At 35.1% G+C, this 26649-nt stretch overlaps 1 protein-coding gene across 1 annotated transcript in view; it reads left to right on the top strand.

The window, feature by feature from the left end:
• PKHD1 (PKHD1 ciliary IPT domain containing fibrocystin/polyductin) overlaps positions 1-26649 on the top strand; it is a 321184-nt gene that overhangs the window by 270276 nt on the left and 24259 nt on the right. The window contains exons 53-55 of the mRNA XM_081828411.1: positions 936-1073; positions 19375-19488; positions 21964-22051. Of these exons, the coding sequence (XP_081684537.1) occupies positions 936-1073; positions 19375-19488; positions 21964-22051 (340 nt within the window). The remainder of the gene's footprint in view (positions 1-935; positions 1074-19374; positions 19489-21963; positions 22052-26649) is intronic.

Here is a 26649-nt window from a genome sequence, read left to right as displayed (position 1 = left end):
TAAGTTGTCCAGTGAATTCTACAAGCATGCCAAACTAATTGACAACAGTACCAGTAATGAAAATACCCAGCATTTCTTGAGCACACACCAGACCTTAGCTTTATGTGGTAGGAACATAAATTGGGAAACGTAAATCTCCCTCTAAATCGGGAGATTACTAGTACTATGTAAGCACTTTGGATCTATGAACTCATTTCACCCTTCACAAAAACCCTACAATTAAGCAGGTATTTTTATTATTCCCATTTCACAGATTAGGTAACTGAGGCACAGAGAGACAAAGGTGTTGGTTCACACAGTTAATAAGTAGCAGAGCTGGGATTCACGTCCAAATAATCTGACTTCAGAGGCCAAGGTCATATCTGTGGTTCTCTACCTCCCTGAAACTATGGCCAAAGTGAAGGGAAGGGACAAAGGATAGGGAACTTTTAGTGTATTTGCACTAAAGTAGGTCTGGACAGGGGAGGCACACCAGGTGTGTGCACACCTGGGTGGCTCAGTCGGTTAAGGATCTGACTCTTGATTTCAACTCAAATTATGATCTCAGTGTTGTGGGATCCAGCCCCGTGTTGGGTTCTTTGCTCAGCTGGGAGTTTGCTTGAGGATTCTCTCTCTCTGCCTCTCCCTCAGCCCCTCCCCGCCCTCTAAAAAATAAAATATATAGGTTTGGGGTATAAACACTGCCTTTCGGCCATAACATTGGTTTGTTGGGCAATGGAAGAATTTATTAATCATGTGGGGTTTTTTTCCTCCTGCCTCCTTATTAAGACCTAGTCTTTAACAAACTATTTGTTTTAGTTTCTACACCTGTCCCGGCATGTAAGCAATGTAAGCAGCTCCTGAATCGCCTGGAGAATTCCAGAGTAAATCAGGGGAGGAGAGAAGGCAATTCTTTTTTTGGTTATGTGTCTGAGCAATTTCTCTTTCTTCTGTAGACAGGACGGTCCTTGTGGATACAAATCTTCCATTCCTCAAAGGCCTTTATGTGATGGGGACTTTAGAATTCCCTGTGGACAGAAGCAACATTCTGAGTGTGGTGTGCATGGTCATTGCAGGCGGGGAGCTGAAAGTTGGTAAGTACAGGGCGCAAGGAATGGGAGCACAGTGGGAATTAACTCTGTTAGAAAGGCCTTGGGAAGTGGTGGTGTCATCCAACAGGTTGGTTAATGGACTTTGGGGAGGGTTAAGGGAAGGGGCGAGTTTACTAGTAAAGCTTTTCCTCTGTAAGCTTTAGACACCACAGACAGAGGTGACTTTGATGGGTCAGTTTCATGGCCAGCGATGGTCATCAGGCCACGTTTCTGGCCCTAGGGTTCCCATGTTGCTGCTTATGGCAGGGCTCCTGGCTTCCTCCAGGCCACAGATCAATTCTGCCTCTCGTCCTTTGTCTAAGAATTTACCTATAGCTCACTCTTTCAGAAGGATTTATCCTTTGGTTAACTAACTCACGGTAAAATTTCAATTGCTATCTTAGTGCAGCTCCTTGGGAATACAGATCTGAAAGCAAAACAGGTGCTAATGCTTTACTGGGGCACATAATTGCAGTAAAGTGGGAGTGAGGATAAAAGAGAAGTGAAAGAAGAAGGGGGGAAGCAAACAGAAGGTGGGCACAGCTGCTTAAGGAAACCTGGCTCTTTGCTTGGCTACGTGAGATGCCTCAAGAGAAGCTTTATAGAACCACCACATCTTGGGACAATAAGGGGAGCAGCTGGGGAGAAGGACAGCAGTTCACTTCGTCCACCCCGAACCCACGAACTCCTCTGTCTTTGTTATGTTTTGCAGCTCCCTGGGTAGCTAGTGGAGGGGCCAGAGGCTCAGTAGCTCCAGGAGATGGGGTTCCTCTGGCTGGGAGTGAAGCATGTTGCTGGGGCCAAGGGACAAGCAGGATGGAGTAGATCTGGGGGTAGTGTATTAATCAGGTCTGGTGCATTGGCTTACGTGAATAAAAATATGAGTTGCTATAGGTGGACTGTGGACTTGGGACTGTTGTAGGCAATAATGATGAAAAACATGTATTCTGCCCCCCAAGGAACTACTTTTGAGCTTAGTAAGGCAGTCTGCTTTGCCACCCCCCAAAGGAGATTAAAAGAGAATTCCCAGAAACAATAATACCTTATCCCAAAGAAATAAATCACTGATGGTAAGGAAATATTTAGGTATTGTTACCTGGTAGCATCCAAATTTTAGAATCTGTCGTGAAAGAGATTTCTAGGCCTAACTACCTGTCCAAAGTTTAAATCGTTGCGAGACAATTCCTGAAAAATTATGGTCAAGGCTCTTCTCAGACACTTCTAATGACAGAAAAGTCAAAACATTTTAAGACAACCTGTTCCTTGTTCCCATTTTTAAAAATCCTATTAGACTTCTTTTTCTTCTAAAAAAAAAAAAAAAAAAGAATTATTTTTCTTCTAGTAAGCCAGTCTGTCTTTCTCTAATTTGTTATTTTGGGTTCTTCTCTCTGATCCATACAGGATGGGTGTCAAATTCCCTTCCCTTTGATAGCCCTTCATTCACAATTTCTTGAATCTTCTCTTTTATTTTTTCAGATTATGCAGTTCCTATTATTTTAACTATAGTTAAATCATATTTTAATTATAGTTATTGATGTTTTAAAATAATTTTTATTTTTTCAGTCTGTTGTACAAAACTGGAAATACAGAAAAGCAAATGGGAAGTTATACAGCAGAAATGAAGTAGTCACTCATATTCCCAACTGTGAAGATAACCACAGTTAATATTTTGTACTCTTGTCTTAAAATCATTTTTTTCTGACACATGCAGGCATGTACACACATACTTACTTTAAAACACAGGATATACAGTGTGATAATTTTTTGGAGCCTATGTTAACAATGTGAGAATTTCTCCAACACATTCTATTTCCAAAATACGATTTTAATAATTTTAATATTCCATTATCTATGTGAGTATATACATATGCATCCATGTATAACAATTTAGTTAACCATTTTTCTGTTGTTGAATATCAAGGTTATTTCAGATTTCTTTTTGTCCTAATAACTTACTATGCAATAAACATCTTAACACTTAAATCATTAATTATATCTCTGATTATTTCCCTGGGATAGACTTTTGTAAGTAGAATTAATGGCCCTAAGGATAAGTGCAAGATTTTATTTTAACTGTGGTAAAATTCACATAACATAATTTTAATCAAGTTAAATTCAGGAGCATTTGGTACATTCACAATGTTGTACAACAATTACCTTTGTCTAGTTCCAAAACATTTTTAAAAATTTTAATTCCAGTATAGTTAACATACAGTGTTACAGTAGTTTCAGGTGTACAATATAGTGATTCAACAATTCTATGCATTACTCAGTGTTCATCATGATAAGTGTGCTCTTAATGCCCTTCACCTGTTTTACCCATCTCCTCACCTACCTCTCCTCTGGTGACCACCAGTTTTTCTCTATAGTTAAGAATCCATCTTTTTTGGAAAAATGTCTGTTCATGTCTTCTGCCCATTTGTTGATTGGATTATTCATTTTGGAAGGTATTGAGTTTTATAAGTTCTTTATATATTTTGTATACTAGCTTTTTGTCAGATATGTCATTTGCAAATATCTCCTCCCATTTAGTAGGTTGCCTTTTAGTTTTGTTGATTGTTTCCTTTGCTATGCAGAAGCTTTTTATTTTGATGTATTGTTTTGTTTCCCTTGCCACAGGAGACATAATTAGAAAAGTGTTTCTGTGGTCGATATCAAAGAGGTTGCTGCCTGTGCTCTCTTTTAGGATTTTTATGGTTTCAGGTCTCACATTTAGGTCCGTAATCCTTGTTGAGTTCATTTTTGTGTATGGTGTAAGAAAGGGGTCCAGTTTCATTCTTTTGTGTGTTGCTGTCCAGTTTTTCCAACACCACTTGTTGAAGAGACTTTTTCTCATTGCATAATCTTTTCTGCTTTGTCAAAGATTAATTGACCATATAATAGTGGGTTTATTTCTGGGCTCTCTATTCTGTTCCATTGATCAATGTGTCTATTTTTGTTCCAGTACCATATTTTTTTGATTACTACAACTTCGTAGTATATCTTGAAACCTGGGATTGTGATACCTCCAGTTTTGTTCTTTATTTTCAAGATTGCTTTGGCTATTCAGGGTCTTTTGTGGTTCTGTACAAATTTTAGGATTAATTGTTCTAGTTTTATGAAAAATGCTGTTGGTATTTTGATAAGGATTGCATTGAAGGTGGAGAGTGCTTTGGGTTATATGGACATTTTAACAATATTTGTTCTCCAAATTCATGAACATGGAATATCTTTCCATTTCTTTGTGTCATCTTCAATTTCTTTCATCATTATTTTATAGTTTTCAGAGTATAGGTCTTTCATCCCCTTGATTAAGTTTATTCCTAGGTATTTCATTATTTTTGGTGCAACTATAAATGAGAATGTTTTCTTAATTTCTCTTTCAGCTACTTCATTATTAGTGTATAGAAATACAATGGAATTCTGTATATTGATTTTGTATCCTGCTCTTTTACTGAATTCATTTATCAGTTCTAGTAGTTTTTTGGTGGAGTCTTTAGGGTTTTCTATATATAGTATCATGACATCTGCAAATAGTAAAAGTTTTACTTCTTCCTTACCAATATGGATGCCTCTTGTTTCTTTTTCTTGTCTGATTGCTGTGGCTAGGACTTCCAGTACTATGTTGAATAAAGGTGGTGAGAATGGACTTTGCTGTCTTGTTCCTGACCTCAGGGGAAAGGTTGTCAGTTTTTCATCATTGAGTATGATGCTAGCTGTGGTTTTTTCATCTATGGCCTTTAACGTTGAGGTGTGTTCCCTCTAAACCTACTTTGTTGAGGGTTTGTATCATGAATGGATGTTGTACTTTGTCAAATGCTCTTTCTGCATCTATTGAAGTGATCATATGATGTTTATTCTTTCTCTTGTTGATGTGATGTATCACATTGATTGATTTGCAAATACTGAACCGTCCTTGCATCCCAGGAATAAATCCCAGTGGATCATGATGAATGATTTTTTTTAATGTACTGTTGGGTTCAGTTTGCTAATATTTTGTTGAGGATTTTTACGTCAGTGTTCATCAGAGATAGTGACCTATAGTCTCTTTTTCTGTAGTACCTTTATCTGATTTTGTATCGAGGTAATGCTGACCTCATATAATGAATTTGGAAGCTTTCCTTTGTCTTCTATTGTTTTGGAATAGTTTGAGAAGAATAGACATTAACTCTTTTTTAAATGTTTGGTAGTATTTGTCTGTGAAGCCATCTGCTCCTGGACTTTTGCTTGTAAGGATTTTTTTTGATAACTGGTTCAATTTCATTGCTGATAATTGATCTGTTCAAATTTCTACTTCTTCTTCATTCAGTTTTGGGAGGTTATATATTTCTAGGAATTGATCCATTTCTTCTAGTGTGTCCAATTTTTGGCATATAGTAGGCATATAACTTTTCATAATATTCTCTTAGTATACTTTGTATTTCTGATAGTTATTTCTCCTCTTTCATTTCTGATTTTGTTTATTTGAGTCATCTCTCTTTCACTCTCTCTCTCGTTTTGTTTTGAAGAGTCTGGTTAAAGGCTTATCAATTTGTTGATCTTTTCAGAGAAACAAATCCTGGTTTAACTGATCTGTTCTATTGTTTTTTTAGTTTCTATTTTGTTTACTTCTGCTCTAATCTTTATTACTTCCTTCCTTCTACTAGTTTGGGATTTCATTTGTTCTTCTTTTTAGCTCCTTTTAGGTGTAAGGTTAGGTTGTTTAAGATTTTTCTTGCTTCTTAAGGTAGGCCTGTATTGCTATAAACTTCCCTCCTGGACTGGCTTTCACTGCATCACAAATATTTTGGACCATTATGCTTTCATTTTCATTTGTCTCCATGTATTTTTTTTTTAATTTCCTTTTTGATTTCTCAGTTGGCCCATTTATTCTGTAGTAGAATGTTATTTAACTTCCACGTGTTTGTGCTTTTTCCAGATTTTTTCTTGTGGTTGATTTCTAGTTTCATAGCATTATGGTTGGAAAAGATGCATTGTATGACTTTGCTCATTTTGAACTTGTTGAAACTTGATTTGTGGCCTATTGTGTGATCTATTCTGGAGAATGTTCCATGTACACTTGAAAAGAATGTGTATTCTGCTGTTTTAGAATGGGATGTTCTGAATATATCTGTTAGATCTAACTGGCTTAATGTGTCATTCAAAGCCACTGTTTCCTTGTTGATTTTCTGTTTGGATGATCTATCCGTTGATATAAATGGGGTGTAAAATTCCCCTACTATTATTCCACTACTATTGATTACTTCTTTTATATTTGTTAATAAGTGCTTTATGTATTTGGGTGCTCCCATGTTGGGTGTATAAATATTTACAATTGTTATATCTTCTTGTTGGATTGTTCTCTTTATGATTATGTAGTGTCCTTCTTTGTGTCTTGTTACAGTCTTTGTTTTAAAGTCTATTTTGTCTGCTTGCTACCCTGGCTTTCTTTTCACCTCCATTTGTACAATAAATATTTTTCTATCCCTTCACTTTCTTCTTTTTTTTTATTTACTTATTTGACAGAGAGAGACACAGTGAGAGAGGGAACACAAGCAGGGGGAGTGGGAGAGGGAGAAGCAGGCTTCCCACTGAGCAGAGAGCCCAATGTGGGGCTAGTTCCCAGGACCCTGGGATCAAGACCTGAGCCGAAGGCAGACGCTTAATGACTGAGACACTCAGGCACCCCTATCCCTTCAATTTCAATCCACATGTGTCTTTTTAGGTCTGAAATGAGTCTCTTGTAGGTAGCATATAAATGGGTCTTGCTTTTTTAACCATTCCATCACTCCATGTCTTTTGATTGGACCATTACTTAGTCCATTCTCATTCATAGTAATTATTGATAGGTATGTACTTGTTTTATGGTTGTTTTTCTATTTCTTTTCTGTTCAGGTAAGTGCATGTTTTAAGGTCTTTGATACATGTTGTCAAATTGCTTTTCAGAAAGATTTTACAAATTTGTACTCACTTCACATATCTCAGAGTTATGAGATCCCTCACACTCTCTAACATTGCCTTTAAACACCACTTTTTTCAATTCCTCTGAGAGTATGAAGCCAGAGGGAAAGAAATTTTCCTGGGTGGACCCTCACTTACTCTGAACAGAGTAAAATGAGTATAGTGACGAACATGGGCTCTAAGTCAAATGGCTTGGGATCAAATCCAGCTTGGTTACCTACTTGATGTTTGACCTTAAGCAAATCAACCTCTGGACACATCCACTTATTCATCAGTAAAGTATATGGCAAAAGAGAAACTTCCTTGGAAGAATGTTAAAACCATTAAATATAACAGCTCTTTCTACATGCTTGGCATGTAATAGGTATTTGATGAAAGTTTACCTGTCAGGGTGCTTGAAGGAAATAGATGCCATACTGAATTGGACAATTTGAGGAGATGTTAATGAAGGAAATATTCACAAAAGTCCAAATGGCATGGGACTTTCCATAAGGCTAGTATCAGCAGAGCATCCTTACTACCCCTTGCTTTAAAGGAGTGAGAAAAGGAAGTCATTGCTGGAATTATGGAGGTTATTGCCAGACAGTGCCATGACCCTTTGTGTATCTGGGCCTGACTCAGTACAGGGAAAGACCTATGGGAAAAAATACCTTGCTCTCACTTTCTTTCTTCCCTTATCTCTTGCTTGTTCTACCATTTGGCTAAACTCAAGCTCAGAGGAAAGGAGAAGTTGATATAGAGCATGCAGGTCAGCAGCATGCTGGGGAACTGAGCAGAGGAAAGAAAGATGAAGTTTGGAAATGGAGGTGTCAACAGAAGCTTTCCGGCACAATCAGCTTCCAGCTACCTTAATACATACCCTCCTTTTATTAGTACAGCCAAACATTAAATTAACTTCTCTGTCCAACCCTTCATGCTGTTGGTGCTGGCAACTATATTGTCAACTCTAATTCCTATTCTTTATATATGTGCTGCCTCTGCATGTTCATATCTCTACATTGCACACTTGTGTAAGGATTATTTTATTTTCCCCTGAGTTTTAGGGGGATCTAAGTGTTATACTTTTTTACTTATCTCTTTATTTTGTCATTTCAATCCATTTTTTCCACAGTGGGGAAATCCTTTTAGATTCTGATCTTTTTTTCCCAGATTAATCTCATTTGCCCATTTATTTAATAGTCTATAAAATCCTCATTCAGCTAACTGATAGAAATACTTAATAAAACTGAGTCTGAAAAATGTATTTCAGGTTGACATCTATTGTTAAGATTAGTCTTTTATTTATAAGTTGTTTTTTGGGCTTCTGAGTTCACTTATCACTATAATAAAAACTTGTTACCTGAAAAAATATACCTTTGAAGGGACGTGACACAGAAACTTTTCAGTTTTGATTTATTCATTTCAAATCTTATTTTAAAATTTGTCCAATCCCCACTATATTTTTACCTATTAGTAGACAATGGTGTATTATTTTTCTCCCTGCTTTGTCCATGTGTTCCAAGCCTAAAGGTTGATTACTGGAACCCATCTGCCCAATTTTATGTGTATTATGCCTGAAGGAAAACTTTCAACCCATCTGTCTAATTCTACCACACCCTAAAGAAATCCCAACATGAAATAAATAATAAGACTGGTTAGTAAACAGACTTAATAGATGTGGACAATGGCAGAGAACACTGCCAGAGTATGTCTGCTGTCTGATGCCATTTGATCCAAGTCCTAGCATTGTGGAATTATATTCTTGGTCATCCTGCTTTTAAGTCAACTGGTGCTGGAAAAAGGTATCAACTGAATTTTAGTAGAGTAGAAAGATAGAATGCTATAGAATTAGAAGGGAAGTTTAAGATCAAAGCTTTGCTTAGAGGGTTATAGCTGCATCACAAATGCCAAACTCAATTTCATTCTTTGTTCAGTGATTGTCTCAGTAATCTGATAAAACATTTGGGATAAGCTTAGAGTATTTCATTTGTGTGTCCATTCTTTCATTCATCATGTGTTTGCTCATTGCCTATTGTTTGCCAAGTACCATGGGAGAAGTTGGATGTACAGAAATATTAGTCAACCACCCTAGTTCTCAAGAGATGTCTCAGTAAAATAGTGGAGACAAACAAGTAAAAACATAATTGGAAGAGTCCCATCTTCCAACCTGGAGGGAGCTTAAAGATAGAGGAAGAGATGTGAAAAGGCACATCTTTGTGGAAATATATTATACCTTTAGGAAGTTGTAGGGAATAGTCTGAATTGCAGGATTTATACATTGGTGGTAGCTGGTGAAGCTTCTTGGCCTTATACATTATGTTAAGGAGTTTAGAGCTTATCATGAAGGCAGTGAGTGGGTAGTCACTGGATAGTTTTAGGTAGGGAAGTGGCATAATTAAGTTTGGTCTTAGAAAGATCACTCCTGGAGCGCCTGGGTGGCTCAGTCATTAAGCGTCTGCCTTCGGCTCAGGTCATGATCCTAGGGTCCTGGGATCGAGCCCCACATCAGGCTCCCTGCTCCACGGGAAGCCTGCCTCTCCCTCTCCCACTCCCCCTGCTTGCCTTCCCTCTCTCGCTGTGTCTCTCTCTGTCAAATAAATAAATAAAATCTTTTTTTTAAAAAAAAGGTCACTCCTGGTGGTGTGGATGGTGTATTGGAAGGGACACAGTGAAATGTGAGAAGCTACTGAAGTGTTTCGGGAGAGCAAAGGAATGAACTAAGGCATTGGAATTAAAGAGAAGGAATGAATTACAGAAATACTGAGGGTATAAAAAATTACTAGAACCTAGTGGCAATTTTGATGTGAGGTGGGAAGGAGTTGTTTAGAATATATCCCACATTTCAGGTTGGGAGATCTGGGTTGATGGTAGTGCCAGGATGGAATTACCTTTTTACCACTTGTTAGTTGAGTGACCATAGGTAAGTTACAGGATCTATCTCTGTCTCAGTTTCCTTACCTCCAAAATGGGAATAATAATAGTTCTTATTTCATGGTGTTTCATGAGAATTAAATGAGTGAGTATTTATTAAAGTGCTTGAATAGTGTCAGGCACATAGGAAGCCCTTATAGTTGTTTGTTGAATACATAGACTCATACACCTCAAAATTTGATTTCAATGGAGTGTGTAAGTGGCTAAAATTTGGGGGAGCACCACCCTTTTAAGGATGGTAGAGGAAGCTGAGTTCAGGGAGGAGGATAGAAAAGAAACAGCAATGTAGGTAGAATGAAAATGAAATGATAAGAAAATAATATCTTGAAACACAGGAGGGAATTTACAAGAAAGAGAGAGTGGTCATTAATATAAGATATAGCAGAGAGAGCAAAGAAAGTAGGAAAGGAAATTAGCCATCTTATTTTGGCTTTTTTTTTTTTTTTTTATAATGGCTGTCCAATATAGTTTTGATACAAAATGTTATTTTGCATGTGGAACAAAGAAAAAATTCAACACATTATTTGAAGGACAGTAACTTTTAATGAGTTCAATGCCATTTATCTATTCTTTAACAACTTCATTTTTTTGGGCTTTAATATAATCTTAAGTACAATTGAACATATTAAATCTCATGTTTAACAATGAACAGTTATCCACATTAAGAGTGATGTCATGAAACCTTTATATGCATTCATGAATAACTTTCTTTTGGATGAGCAAATGTGGCAAATTAGTAAATATTAAGGAGAGAATAATTTCTCTGATATGATGACTGTCCAAAGTTTTATTTATAGATTTATCCTGTCTCTGTCCCCTTCCTGCTTCCTTTCCTTTCTTACTCTTTCATTGAATGCCAGCTGAGTGCCAAAAATTCTTCCTGGGACTTGAGTACTCGGCAGTAAGCAAGACAGATAAGATTCCTGTTTAATGAAATGAAGTGAAGTCCAGGTTGGATCTGCACACCATAGATTAGGGAGTTAGTAAAAGCCTTTCTGAAAAGTCATTGTGACCTCAGACCAGAGACACAAGAAAAAGCTAGACTTGCAAAGATTCGGACTACAGGTTTCCAGACAGAAGGCAGATCTAGCACAAAAGTGCCAAGATAGAGCAGGAATGTGCTTTATGTAGATGTAAAGCAGAACGGCAAAATAGTAGCTGGAGACTGCTGAGCAGTAGACATGAGTTTCATGAAGAAGGCTGGATTTTAAGCAATGTAGTGTCACTTGCTAAAGTATTAAAGACACAAATGAGCCTAAGTCTTTCTTTCAGCTCAGTGCCTTTTTCTTGTAACATTTTCATTGTCCCTAGACTTAAATGTCTACATCTGTAAGGAAGGAATTATAGTGTTAATGTGTAAATGACTGCAATGCTTCCCACCCCCCACCCCGGTATGAAAGGAATAAAACAGTGGTGAAACACATTGGAAAAGTTGGTGATATTCTACAAATCCAAAGTATTTTCAATTTTTAGTCTAAGAGAAGAAAACTCATAAAAATCCCCAACTCAAAGCCTGTTTAATAAACATTGGTTTGTTGATTGTTTTAAATTTTGCATTTCTTTGACCATGAGCAGCTATCTGAAGTCATCATTTTCACCAGTGTCTCTTCTTAGAGGAGACATCATTTGTATGCCTTAAAATGTGTTCTTTGTTATTTTAGATATCAATGAGGTTAACATGTTATTCATTCAAATGTTCAACTCAATAGAGAGATTGATTGATTGATTGATTTAAAGAGAAAGAGTGTGAGGGTGTGAAGGGGCAGAGAGAGAATTTTAAGCAGGCTTCATGCCCAGCACAGAGGCCAACATGGGGCTCAATCTCATGACCCTGAGATCGTGACCTGAGCTGAAATCAAGAGTCAGATGCTTAACCAACTGAGCCACCCAGGTATCCCAGGAAAGAGTATTTTAATCTCATGGTTCTAAAATTGCAAATGGACGATGCTCTTCTGATAGTTTGTAGGTGGCTTTCAGAGAGGGATTACCAGTAATAATTAGTGTCTTTAAAAGTTAATAGAACCCTCCTTGATCACTAAGTAAGCAAGGACATGCCCCCCACATCAACTTCCCTGAGGACAAGGCAGTTCATTGTGTCTTTGGCCTGTCACAACCAGGTCACATGACATGCTGACTAGTTGCTCAGTAATTATGCTAAGAACTGGGTTTTTATCTTAAAACTTGTCACATATTGTTTTGCAGAGCTAGTGATGGGTATTTGTCAGCCCTGTCTCACATTTGTAGCCAGGAGCCTAAGGTCATCATTAGCACATGACTTTGATTGTCAGGAAATGAAGTACTAGGTGTATGGAAGTTTCTTTCATTGCTTCCATGACTGGGACTTTCTCAATCCTAAAGAAGAAAAATCCATACACAGTTTATTGCTTTCCAAACTGACAGTTCTGTAAGGCTCATTGGATGATTAAGTAATAAAAAGGAGACAAACCAGAGAAAAGTGTAGATTAATACATATCTTCTAGCCTAAAGCCACAATACCCAGTAGTTAGACTCATTGAGTAGCCAGAGAGAATCTTGTAGTGATGTTTAAAAATAACATATTAAGTTAAAAAATATATATATATATATCCTCTTTCAGGTTTAACTATGATTAGAAAATAATACAAATAATCACACATTTAATGTGACTATAAGTATACCTAGATGCCTGCAAAATAGATCATTTATAAATTAGCTGATATGAATCATCAGTCAACAAATCAGTTTCTGTTTACACTGACAGTTCTCTAATTAAACTACATGTTAGCTGATGAAATAAAAAAGTGACACAAAAGGGATGTTACTTTTAATTATTGTAGTTATTTAACTCTAAGACAAAAGCATAAAAGCTTTATTCTTCACAGGTTCAGGAAAACACTAAACTCCATTTCTGTGAGTCTCGAAGCAAACTGGCAGCCAGTGTTTAATACGTATCTCAAAATGAAATTAAGCACCGAAATATCTCTTTATTTGCAGATGGATATTAGTTCTCTGACAGATAAACATCACTTTATACTTAAATATATATGTATTTTAAAGCAAAACACTAACACAAGAAATGATTCTTCTGTTTTGTCAGGCTATCAGTTTCTACTAAACAGTAACATCCTTCCTTTAATATTTTAATATTTTGTAAGTCGGTGTTCCCCAAACTATATTTTGGATTTTTGAACTTCTGTTACAATAACATAAGATTCCTTAGAAATTTATTATTTTTAAATGATTTAAATAGTGAATTATATGATAAATAAAATAACTGTTAAGTATTATTTAATTATTTTTGCATGGAAAAACTAAATTATTTTAAGTAAACAGGTGATTAAATGAATGAATGAGTAATTTGTTTCCTTGTTTAGCAACCTCTTACCAGAGCGTTTGAGTTTAAGATAAATTTAATTGTATTTTCTGCAGTTCCTTGGGCTGGACATTCAAATAAGTAATCACCTAATATTTTTACCATTGAAATGTCTAGTTTCTAGCACTGTAGAAACAGAACATTACTAGTTGGGAAGGGCTTGCCTTCTTTTTCTTAATTTCTAAATTTAAATGTTAATTTTAAAATGTGTCATTTCTCCATTGTTACTACTACTATTTTTTTACTATTATTACTACTAAGAGCCAACATTTTTAAAAGCACTTAAAACATTTTATATTATATGTAGACACTGGACCAATGTATCATTAACATGCAGTACATCTTTAAACTCTCAATAAACATATGCTATTATCGTGCCTATTTTCTAGTTGCAGAAACCAAGGTTTACAGAAGTGAATAAGCTCACCCTTGTTTATAAAGGTTTAAGGATTTTTATACATTTTGCCAGTATGTGAATGAGTAAATTATGTATTGACTTTTATCTTAATATTCTATCAATTGTTGGACAAAATGATAGGCCTCATCATGATAAAAATTTGTCAGCCTAATAAAATCACTCTCAGGGGGGTTAGAGATTATCATTTGATTGTGCCTACTGGTTACTCTTATGACCAATCATTATTTCATTGGACTGAGAGTCCCTCTCTCCTGCATTTTCTTTTTTTTTTATCCAGGTTTGATTCTATAGGAGAGGAGTGTTTTAGGAATAGGTGGGTCAAATGGACACTAGGAATTATAAGCTAATTCATAATAAAATCTGCTTCACAATTTAATTGGTTTAGCACCATTTGTCAGTTTGGGTCTGATAGTAAGAATGTTCTAGAGGTGTTAAGCATCTGCCTTCAGCTTGGGTCATGATCCCAGGGTCCTGGGATCGAGCCCTGCATTGGGGTCCTGGGATTGAGCCCCACATCGGGGTCCCTGGGAAGCCTGCTTCTCCCTCTCCCACTCCCCCTGCTTGTGTTCCCTCTCTCGCTGTCTCTCCCTCTGTCAAAAAAATAAATAAAATCTTTAAAAAAAAAAAATGTTCTAGAGGCTCTGCTCTGAAGAAAATAGCTATAGCAGGACAAGAGAAAAATAGTTATGCTCCAGTTAGAAGCTCAACTTCTAAAGTCATCACCATATAACCTATTTCAGAGGACAAAAGAAAATATGCAAAATTGATTTTGGGGGGTAATTTCTTAACCTATCTTTCATGTGCAGTCACGATATTTCATGGAATTTCAAGGTTTACTTGGACAGAAATACAAATTATTTAGAAACACAATTTGTTGCTTTGGATTTAATGAAAAGAAACTGAAAAAAAGATGTCAAAATTTAATCAGTATACATTAAATATATACTTTTTTTGCATATCAATTATATCTCAATAAAGCTGAAAAATATTAATGGCATGGAGAAGCAGTAAAACAAATATAATTTTGGTCAGTTTCCATTCTCTTGATCAACAAATACTTATTGATGAATGTCCTTGAAACATAATAATAAATAAAGTTTTACTAATTATGAAATATGATATGCATATACAGAAAAGTTTATGAAATAAAAAAGTACCCAGCTAAATTAAACAGAAGTCCATTCTAGCAGGTATGTAGTGAAATCTCATTATTGTTTACTTTGCATTTCTCTCATTTCTAATGCGATTGAGCACTTTCAAATTTTTTTATTGTCTATTTGATATCTTGTTTTGTGAAGTAGATGTTCTCTTGCCCTTTTTTAAATGATGTATTATCTGTTTTATATTGATTTATTGAAGTCATTTATATATTGTAGAACATACCTTTTGTTGGTTATATTATTGCAAATGTCTTTGCCCACTCTCTGGCTTGTTTCTTCACTCTCTTAATGGTATCTCTGGATAATTGGAAAATCTTTATTTCAATATAGATCATTTTATAAGCCTTTCTCAATATGAATTGTATATTTTGATTGAACTGTGGTCAGCAAGCACATGCTATATGATTCCAATCCTTTTAAATTTGTTAAACTTACTTTACGGTCACTATAGGATCAATATTTGTGACTCTCTTGTGCATGTCTGAAAATGATACGTGTTCTTCATGAGTTCAGTTTTTCATCTCTATTGTTAGATTTGGCAATCATATTATTCAAAACTGCTATATGCTCACTGCTTTTTGTTTATTCTGTGAGTTATGTTTGATTTTCCACTGTTATAAATATATCTATTTTCTTTGTAATTCTGTCAATTTTTGCTTTACTTATTTTGCAGCTATGATGCTAGGCACATAGATGCTTAAGATTATTCTAATATTGGTGAAATGGGTCTTTTTTACTTTGGAGTATTCCTCTTTATTTCTAATTGTTTTCTGCAAGCAAGAAGATTGGTAAAAATAACTGGTTCACTAATTCTGTGGTAAAATATAGATGAACTCTGTTGGCAGTACAGTCTTGTCTCTCGATTAATTCACTGTAAAGAGAAGGAGACCATCAGGGAGAAGGCACTTTGGGCACAGTTTAGAAGTACTGAGATAAGCCATGGTATGCTGACAGCCCATAGGGGGTCACTTAACCCAGTCTTAGCTGACAAGGAAAGATCCCAAAAGAGGTGGCATCAGAGCTGGCTTTGGGCTTGTGACTCAGCTTTTGAGCATGTCAAGGAAACTGGGGCGGGGGGGTGGGAAGGAAGGGATCTAAATGGACAAAGTGGTTTCCAGTCATTTGTTATTTCAAAGTATTTTCAATTGCTTGCTACTATAAATAGATAAAACTGTAGTGAAGAACTAGGGGCATTCATCTTTGTCCATATTCCATACTATTTCTTCAGGACAAGCTCCTTGGGGGAGAATTACTGCAACAAGGGGTGTGGACATTTTTTTATTTTTAAAGATTTTATTTATTTATCTGACAGATAGAGACACAGCAAGAGAGGGAACACAAGCAGGGGGAGTGGGAGTGGGAGAAGCAGACTCCCCGCTGAGCAAGGAGCCCAAAGCAGGGCTCCAATCCAGGACCCTGGGATCATGACCTGAGCCGAGATGTTTAATGACTGAGCCATCCAGGCGCCCCGGGTATGGACATTTTTATGCACGAAGGAGGGCATCTAATTCAAAATCATAGAAGGCTGTTAGAAATAAATTACAGTGGAGCCAAGCTTTGAGGGATCATTAGGAATTAGACAGGACAACGGTGGGGATATTAAAGCCCAGGGACTCTCATGTGCAGAGGGGAGAGCGTGGAGGGGACTGGTAAGTAAGTCAGTGTGTGTTGGCTTAGTTACAAGGTGTGGGGACTCATGTAGAGAGAGTGGGCTTAAGTGTAAACTAGGTTTATACTTGATTCCATCAAAGAGCTTTAGTTAATAAAATAATATAAGGTTCTTTTCCCTTTCTCTTACCTTTGAAGTTCATGGAATCCATTTGTACCGTATTCCTCAAATCATTATAACAGCTATCTTTTGTATACCAGAACTTATTTTCTTCCATCTCCCCAGGTGATTTTAGCATCTGGAACATATTCTGTTTCCCCTCTGTTGCCCACCATCACACTAAGTAATGGCAACCTCTCTTTACTTTTTTCCTATTCTCCTATGTCCACATGTCCTAGGATGGTACCTATTAAGTCTAAGCCGAGGCTCACCATTATTAGCTGTGTAATTTCTGACAAGTTACCTAACCTCTCTTTGTCTCAGTTCCCTCTTGAGAACTCAACAATAATCCATCAGAGGGTTGGAAGAACTGAAGGAAATGAGTTCATGTATGCAAAAACACCCAGCATGTCTGCAGCAATAATGATTTCCCTCCAGCACGGGTATCTAAATTCATCCAGGTTGAAAAATGCCTTTTGCTACAGTTCAGAGGAGCTTGAAGAAGCTGGGAAAAGGAAACCCAGAGAGGAACTGCATTATCTTGAGAGCTTTCTCTCAGAGGTGGCCACTGTCATTTAGGGACAAAGCCCAAGCTGGTGGGAGCCCTCACCTCTCTTTGATTGCTAGATTTGAGAATAAAAGAAGAGCCTGGCCTTTAGGGCTTCCCATTCACCAGCTTTTACAAATTCAAGAGGTGCTGCATTTTAATGTGAAAATAGCATAATTTTTTTTCCTCTTAGGTCATTCTTGTCTTCTTTCTACCCAGTCCCTATCCTCTATCGTCCCCTTCCCCCACATCACAAAAAAAAAAAAAAAAAAAATCAAACTCTGGTCAATTTCAGATACTAAACTATCAGGGCAGAGACTAATTTTGCCCAGACTTTCTGCAAAAGCTCACATGTGCTACAGTTTGGGGTTGTATAATTGATTTAATCTCTGATTTTAGAGGCACGGTGAACTCTCTTTGTGGGACTCTGCATACATTTCTTTAGGGCAAAAACTGTCCTACTTTTTTCTCTCTGGTATCTGTTTAGTGCTAGGCCATTTCCCCCCAGCCCCCCAAGAATCTAAACTACCCTCCATGAAATAAATGAAATCACAGTTGGAAAACGGCTTACTGGACAGACTTAAAGCTGCCAGATAAGAGCTACACCACACACATTTTTTCTTAACGTTCTCCTCCTCCCCAGCTTTCCTTCTTTCTGCTCTAGCACATCTTTGTTTGGGCCGAGAGGATACATTAGTCACTCAGCTGAGGATTGGCATTGCTATGTGGAGTAACAGCAGACTTTAGCAATTCATTGGGAATACACAGGCTGTGGGGGTTGATCCTTGCCCACTGGCCTGCTGTATGGCTCCAGGCAGATTTTCTTACCTCTGGGAGGCTTACTTCCAACAGGGCCTCATGGACTAATGGCTGCGAAGGCTAGACTATAAAGATGTAGCAAGCTGTAAACTCACAACTCACATGGGAACCTTTTGGCTGACCAGGTATATATATGGAATGCTGGCTGAGGAGAATGATTTTATGCCCCCTGAAAGACCACTTAACCAAAATGACAGCCAGGCAATTTTGAGTTTACCAGTGACTTCATACTGTATTTGGCAACCTCAGTTTTGGTTATGTTTTCAGGAATTTCTAAACTGGAAAGTCTCATTTGCTAACAAATGTTCTTTGTCAACCTGTTTGATCCAGTGTATAGTTTGGGGACTATCTTCACACTAGTGGCTTCTTGAAAAACAAAGTCTTTGTAATACTTTCTGTATCTTAAGATGTGTGTTCTGCAGAAAATAACCCCTTTGTTAGGTCGATATGAACCCTCTTCCAGCAGAATTCCCCAGACAATTTGCATGCTGTAAAAGTGACCAAACTCCTCTGTTTGCATCAATGGAACGAAGTCAGAAGTCAAAAGCAATGCTGACCTTCGTAGCCTGAACGGATTATCTCCTTATGCTGCTAAAATAATTTAGGCTTAGAAAAGAACCTAGTACTTGTTTAATAAATCGCTTGGCATAAATTGTCCAAATTCACCATTGTTCAAATTCAGACTCTTACATACTAGTTGGATAAATTTGGACAAGTCCCTTAACCTCTAAGCTTTGTTATATATGGATATTTAAAACTGAGATAAGAATCATGCTTACTTCTCAGGTTGCTGTGAGGATTAAATGCAAAAATGCATGTAAAGCAATTTGGAGATCCAGCCACAGACAGTGTATCAGTCAGGTTTTGCTGTAATAGTGTGTAACATATACCCCCCCAAATCTCAGTGGTTTACAACCACAAATATTTATGCTAGCGTCAGTTCCAGCTTACGTGTACTGTTCAGGTGTGCTGTGTATGTCTCTTCATTCAGGAACTAGGTGTTATTTAAAGAATTCTCCTTTCATAACACAGAACATAATTGCAAATGATCTGGTGAAACTGGCAAAGTATTTGAAAGCATCAACTCAGAACTGGTATTACTATCACTTCTACCCAAATTTCGTTGGCCAAAACAAGTCACATGACCAGGCTACATTTTAATAAGTCAGGAAAGTATGCCCTCCTAATGGAGAAAGAACGGTGAATATTTGCTGAGCAGTAATCCAGTCATCCTCTGAGAAGTTTACTGCATCCTGTTTTTTTCTTGTTTCTTATTTTATCTATGTGACCATTGGCTCTTGTCCATATAGCCTACCTGATAGCATCTACTTTGCATTCTCTAAATTACATCACGATTTCCTCCTCTCTCTTTTAATTTCAAATTAACTTAAACAATATACTTTGTAAACAGGTACTTTGGAAAATCCCTTAGAAAAAGAACAAAAGCTTCTGATTCTCCTTAGAGCCTCAGAGGGAGTTTTCTGTGACCGTTTCAATGGAATTCGTATTGATCCAGGAACAATTGGTAAGAGTATAATACAGTTTTTTATTAAAAATGAAATGAAATGTGTGTGTTTCTGATATAGAAGTACCATCCATAGAACATCTACTAAATTCCAGGCACTCTTCTAGATAATTTATATTTATTATTTCACTTACCAGGTCTCCTGTAACAGTGTCCATTTCACAGTTGTCAAAAATAAGACTTAGAGATGATGAACGATATGCAGAAGGCCACACAGCTTTATAGTGTCAGAGCTTCGATTTATATCCAGATTGGTCAGACACCGAAGCCTGGACTAAGAGTCTGTTACCAACTGTAAATACTATTTGGTTGTTGAGATATTTTTTAATTGATAGATCTATAGATTACTAAGAAACATTTGCTGTTGACAGTTTCTTCACTTGATACTGTCACAGCGCCAGATTCTCTTTTAAAATTGACCTGTGTAGGAGCACAGAAACTGGGACCAGCCTTGCACCAACCAGGATGTGAGAGCCACACGAACTCCATTTTAAGGGATAGGTAAAAAAGGCTGTTTATTCTAGCATTTTATCACTTTCTTTCAATGGCATTACTAATTTTCTAAGATCTCAGCAACCCAGTAAAATGGAAGCAATCATGTTAAGATGGTGTGAAGTTTGATACCTAGTTTCTTAATGTTTAGCCATTGCCAGATAGTACTGTACTTTGACAGGGCTTTATGTTTCCAAAGGACTTTTCATCCATGCTTTTATCTTTTTAAGAATATGAGGTTCAAGAATATTTTTACTTTTTTCAAGTTGACAAACTAAATGGATAATAGGAACATTCAATTTATTTTTGCCTGTGGTGTCCACTCTGTTTTTTGCAGCACCCCGTTGGATTAAACTTTGTTTTAGGAGTATACAAGGATGCCTGTCTTAATCCTCGACTCCAACCATATGGCGAAGCTAGTGTTTTTAAAATTTTCTCGATATTAAATTGAATAAAGAATGATATATTTATTTCACTGCATGCTTAAAGTTTTGTGACATTATAAGTAAATGACAGATCTTAATTTCTTTATTATAATCTGGAAATAACTAAATGGTGTAATTTTACAGTAGATCTTTGATGATTGAAAATGATCAAGAAATCTACTTGTCTGGTCAATCGAATTTTCTGCATAACTCAAATTTAAGGAAACTAACTGGTTTATGCTAAAATCTTTGTTGTTGGAAATTTCTCTAAATTACTTCACATACCTCCCCTTCCTAGGTTACTTAGCCAATAGTAAAGAAGATGGAATTTTTTTAAAGATGATAATGATGATGATGATATCATATGAAATATATATATATGTATATAGTCATATATGTATGACTATTATTATGAAAGATTGATTATTCCAGGACATGTCCTGAAAGTGAGAATATTTCTTACATTTCCATTAATCCTGTTTTAAGTTTTATGACTTTTTTCTGAATTAGAGTATGGAAAAAATATAGGTAGTGACATAAACAGTTGGTTAGGTTCTAATTGATTGAGACTTATTTTTTGTTCACATTGAATTAAAACCCAAGGCATAGTATTTGTACCTTATGGGTGGTGTTTGGTTCTTCTATTCATATGTTTTCTGCAAAAAATTGTGAAATCTTTAGATTTCAAGATTAGTGATTTGCAAAACATGGTGTGCAGTAATCCAGGAGTATGCAGACAATACATCTGGGTTCAGGAAGAAAATATTAGAACTCTATTCAAACATATGTGCATATATTCATATATATGTATGTTTTTCTAAAAATAAATAGATACACATGCATTAGGGGTGCACAATCATAATTATGTTACTGCTTGGGTTCATGCTCAAAACATTTTGAGACCACTGGAATATGAGGAATTGTGCTTCATGTGATTTTAAATGGCAATAAAACATGTAAGAGGAAAGACCTGAAGGAATAAAACTGGACTGCATCAAGCATGTCCCTGGTACGACTTTAATTTATGAGTCTGAAATAAATTATATTTTGAAACAAAGGAGCTAGAGATCTATCCTTTGATATCTGTAATAACAAAAAAATATGAGGTCCAACCACTGAAAACAAAGCTAATAGCACCAAATCTCTTTCCTCGGGGAATAAAATTACCCTTGCCTTTTGGAAAGTGAAGCCTATAACATAAAATATCAAAACCAGTTAACTTCCAACAGAATTACAGATGGTTTGGAGTCACTTAATGGTAGAATTTAACTAGTTAGTCATTGGAATCGTCTATTTCCCAACTTTTGGATTACTAGATGTGGTGTAGCATTGATTTCTCTATAGCTTTTAAGAGAACGAGAGTACGTTCTGTAGCCATGTAATATGTATTCAACCTGCTGAAAGTAGAGAACTTAAATATTCTTTGATAAGGTAGACATCTTCATATATAGTTTCCATATCACATATCTTGCACAATAAGTTCTCTAGTGAGTTTTACTTAGGTGGCCCTAATTCCTTCAAAAATTTCTTATCCAACTGATGCTCCTTTTCCTTTCAGGGATATATGGGAAAGTCCAGCTTCATGGTGCTTGTCCTAAGAAATCCTGGACCCGTCTTGCAGCTGACATCGCCTCGGGCAATGAGAGGTAAGACATGAGAGTAAGTTAGGGAGAGTAAGTTAGGGATGTATTTGCTTGTTTGGTTTGCTGATGATTCAGGTTTTGTTACAACATGAAATTAAATTTTAGATTAAGACTCAAAACTCAAGGATGAATAAATGGTAAAAGAAGGGACTAGAAGGGATTTTAAAAAAACTCTGTAACATAATAGTAGAAGAAGAAAACAAACCAAAGGCAGAGGAGTCTATCGTTTATTTAGGAGTAAAGGTTAGATAATACGTGTTTACTGCTATCAGTAAATCTTTAAAAATATGGATTCTATGACATAATAGATGAACTGTAAAGTGACATCATGATTGTCTGAGTTGAGATGATGGCTGGTGAAGAGACAGAAATAAAATAGGAGTAGATGAAGCATATGAAGAGTCTTCTGGAATTTAAAATGCAATAACAGAATTTAGTCATGCACTGGAGGTGGTGAAGAATGAAATTGCCACTGCCTCAAAGTGAACAGGCACCATGAAGAGCAAACTGATGGAAAACAAGGTCAGGAGATAAAAATCCATAAAAGAGAAAGTATTAGAAATAGAGAACAGAGAATGCAAAGTACATATATACAAACAATGCTCATTTTTAATAAGAGCCCAGAGTAATTACAACAGAAAGAATAATGAAAACTCCACCTAAAATACACATAGCAAACCTGAGAGTACTTGCACTGAATTTGAAGAGACCAATGCCAACAATTATGATTGCTACATATCCTCACAGTATAAGAAAAAGCGGTGAACAAAATAAAAGAAAAACGGAAGGGAACATAAAGCTTCTTAACCTTGGAATTCTCTACACCATTAAGTATAGGAAGATAGTGGTGTAAAATATATACATGTTGAGGGAAAAATATATATATGTTTAGTGGTGAAAAATATACACATGTTTAGGGATTTCAATCAAAGAATTGGACACCCTGCTAAAATTGCTGTTTACATGTGAAAGCAAAAAAGCAAAAAAGTTCAGTAAGAACTGAAAAAAATGCAAAAAATTGTTCTGATAAAGAGCTTAAACAGATTTAAAATTCATAAATAAAATTCAGGAATACTATAAAGGTAAATAAAGTGTCAATTTTAAAGGTAAGCACTGGAATAAGTTAAATATAATACTGTAAATATGGCTGTTAAAATAAGACAAAGTCTAATTATTCTTGTAAAAGAAACTACATAAAATTTGAAAAGTTAATGTATTAGTCAGGGTTCTGTTTATATAAATATATATAACTCATAGGTTTTGTGTGTATGCATATGTATAATATGTAGTATATTTCATTACCATTTTTGTTTCTGTCAATTTCCTCTTTTTTTTTTTGAGATCTACTTTATATATTTCTTTATTATGTTATCTGGTATAAAACTTTCCTGACTATTGGGGTCTCCCTGGAGACTGAAGTCTTTAGTCTGTTTATATAAATATATATAACTCATAGGTTTTGTGTGTATGCATATGTATAATATGTAGTATATTTCATTACCATTTTTGTTTCTGTCAATTTCCTCTTTTTTTTTTGAGATCTACTTTATATATTTCTTTATTATGTTATCTGGTATAAAACTTTCCTGACTATTGGGGTCTCCCTGGAGACTGAAGTCTTTAGTCTGTTTATATAAATATATATAACTCATAGGTTTTGTGTGTATGCATATGTATAATATGTAGTATATATAATAGTATATATAAAGAGATGTATTTCAAGGAATTGGCTTATATTCTTAGGGCTGGTAAGTTCAAAGTTTGTAGGGCAGGTTGGGAGTCTGCAAAGTCTTGAACTTTGTCTTGAGGCAGAATTTCTTTTTCTTCAGGGAAACTTTGATTTTGCTTTTAAGGCCTTCCAACTGATTGCTGAGGCCCACCCACATTATTGAGAGTAATCTTTACTTAAGGTCAATTCATTATAGATGTTAATGACATTTACAGAACACCTTTGAAGAAACACCTACATTAACATTTGATAGGATAACTGGGCAATACAGCATAGCTAAGTTGACACATAAACTAACCATCACAGGTCATAATTTTCAGATAAAACTCCGGGTTTACAACCTGGGACTGTGGCCGTAGGAAACTGACGACGGGACATGAATGCCATATGAAGTAAATACGAGTCAGTCTGTTCTAGCAGAATTTAAAATAGGCTATATACCTTCCAAATCACCAAAGAGAAAAGAGAATGAAAGAAACCATAAAATAAGTAGTAAAATACAAGAAAATTAAATAGTAAGAGAATTAAAGCAACAAAAAATGTATAAAGAAACAACAGAAGTAAGAAAGTAAGAATAAATCTTCCAGTTATAAAAAGAAAATACCCAACCAATGAATCATTGAACACTACATCAAAAACTAATGATGTACTGCATGTTGGCTAATTGGACACAATAAAAAAAATAAAAATAAAAAAGATACTTTTCTTAAAAAAATAAAGAAAATATGATTGTTAAAAATGATCCCACATAGGAAAAAACTGGATAATAAATCAACATGCAATCACAATGTTTTTTACTAGAGGAAAATAAAACCAATATAGAAAAAAATTATTTAAATATTAGATAAAATGAATTATTGAAATAGAAACAAAAACAAAAGATTCAAAATTATAAGAAAAGAAAAAATTAAGTGTGTAAAATAAATATATTTTATATTAATAAAGACTTCAGTCTCCAGGGAGACCCCAGTAGTCAGGAATTTATACCAGGTAACATAATAAAGAAATATATAAAGTAGATCTCAAAAAAAATGAGGAAATTGACAGAAACAAAAATGGTAATGAAAGACATTTACTTAACCTCTTTCAGTTCTTTTTTTTGTGAGAGAAAGCCACAGGTGGGGGAAGGCAGAGGGGGAGAGGGAGAGAGAATCCTAAGCCTGGGGCTCGATCCCAGGACCCTGAGATCATGACCTGAGCCAAAATCAAGAGTTGGATGCTCAACTGACTGAGCCACCCAGATGCCCCCCTCTTTCAGTTTTTAACTTTTAAACTAGGTTAAAAATTATAAAGAAAACATGAAGAAATCTGAATAATGTAATAAAGGTAATTTAATTTATATATACAAAAAAATATAAATATAATTTACCCCAGAATATAAATATAATTAAAACCTTAACAAATTTTAGTAAACAGAAATGGTGTAGAATATGATCACAATAAAATACATGTAAAGGTAGAAACCTCTTAACCAATAATCTTAATCTCTTGCAAGATAAAAGAGCAGAAAAGAAAAAATAAACTTTCTTTTAAATAACTTTTGTATCAGAGAGGAGATGAAAACTCCAGTGGTAGAATGCTAGCAAAATAGCAATAATAGTATTGCAGGAGTCGTGGCCAACATGTCATCACATTAAATGCTTTCATTGCTGAATAATAAAATACAAAAATAAACAAACTAAACTGTCAATTTGAGAAACCAGAAACAAAATATCCAATAAGTCTAATGAAATTAATTTGTGTAAGATAAAGGCAGAAATTGGTGAATTAGAAAGTAGGAAATTAGTAGACTTGAAATTTTTTTAGAGATAATGGTTTAATCTTTAATGACATTAATTATACAAAGAAAATAATATGTAACCTCAGAAATGAGAATTCAAATGTAACAGATACCAAAGAGATTAGAATTATAATAAAGTGTATATAGTACCATTCTGAAATTTACAAAAATAAATTATATGTAGGAATATAAATTATCATAATTGGTTAAAGAAGACTATGACTGAAAAAACCAATAATAGCAAAAGACATGTAGTTATCAAAGATTTGTTCCCGAGAATAAATTTGGCTCAAATAAATTGATGGCATATTCTTTCAAATATCAGACACTTTTTATGTTGTATAATCTGTTCCATAGCATAAGAAAATATGTGAACCTTTTCAATTAATTTTAGGAAGCAAGCATAAAATACTTTTTATTTATTTATTATTTTTATTTATTTTCATAAAATAATTTTTAAAACAGCTGCTAAAGGTAATTCAAAAAAAGAAAACTGGGGCAACACCTAAATGTAAATAAAATGCAAAAAAAAAAAATCCTAAGTAAAACAACAACATATGAAATCCAGTTATTTGTTAGGGAAAAAAATCATGGTTGAGTGTGATTTATTCAAGTAAAGAAGGATGGTTTAAAATAATTCCTTAATATAATTTATCGAAGCAATATATATAAAGACTAAGAACATGATCAATTTGATACAAAACAGAAACACATTTAATAAAATTCAGCTTGCATTCTTGGAATAAACAGTAAATTAAGACTACAAAAATATTCCTTTATTTTATTTTTTTAAGGATATTCCTTTAAATCAATGTTTCTTAATAGAGTGGTTTAGCCATTAGTTGAGAATCACTGCTTTAAATAATAACACAAATTAAATCATTAAAAATTCCTCTCAAACAAACAACTTTCTATTTTATGGAAAAACTGACATTAAAAATTACTGTGTATTACAATAATCATTAAATATTATTATTAAAGTTTTAGCCAATGTATTGAGTCAAGAAAAGAAATACATTAGTTGTTACTATTAAAAGGAATCCAAATTGTCAGTTTTTTGTAGATTATATATATTTTGTCTTAGGAACTAGA

Source organism: Leptonychotes weddellii, chromosome 8 (genome assembly GCF_054177405.1).
Source record: "Leptonychotes weddellii isolate Sample4059 chromosome 8, ASM5417740v2, whole genome shotgun sequence".
NCBI lineage: Eukaryota > Metazoa > Chordata > Mammalia > Carnivora > Phocidae > Leptonychotes > Leptonychotes weddellii.
The sequence above is the reverse complement of the archived record's forward strand: the minus strand, read 5'-3'. Positions and strand labels throughout refer to the sequence as shown.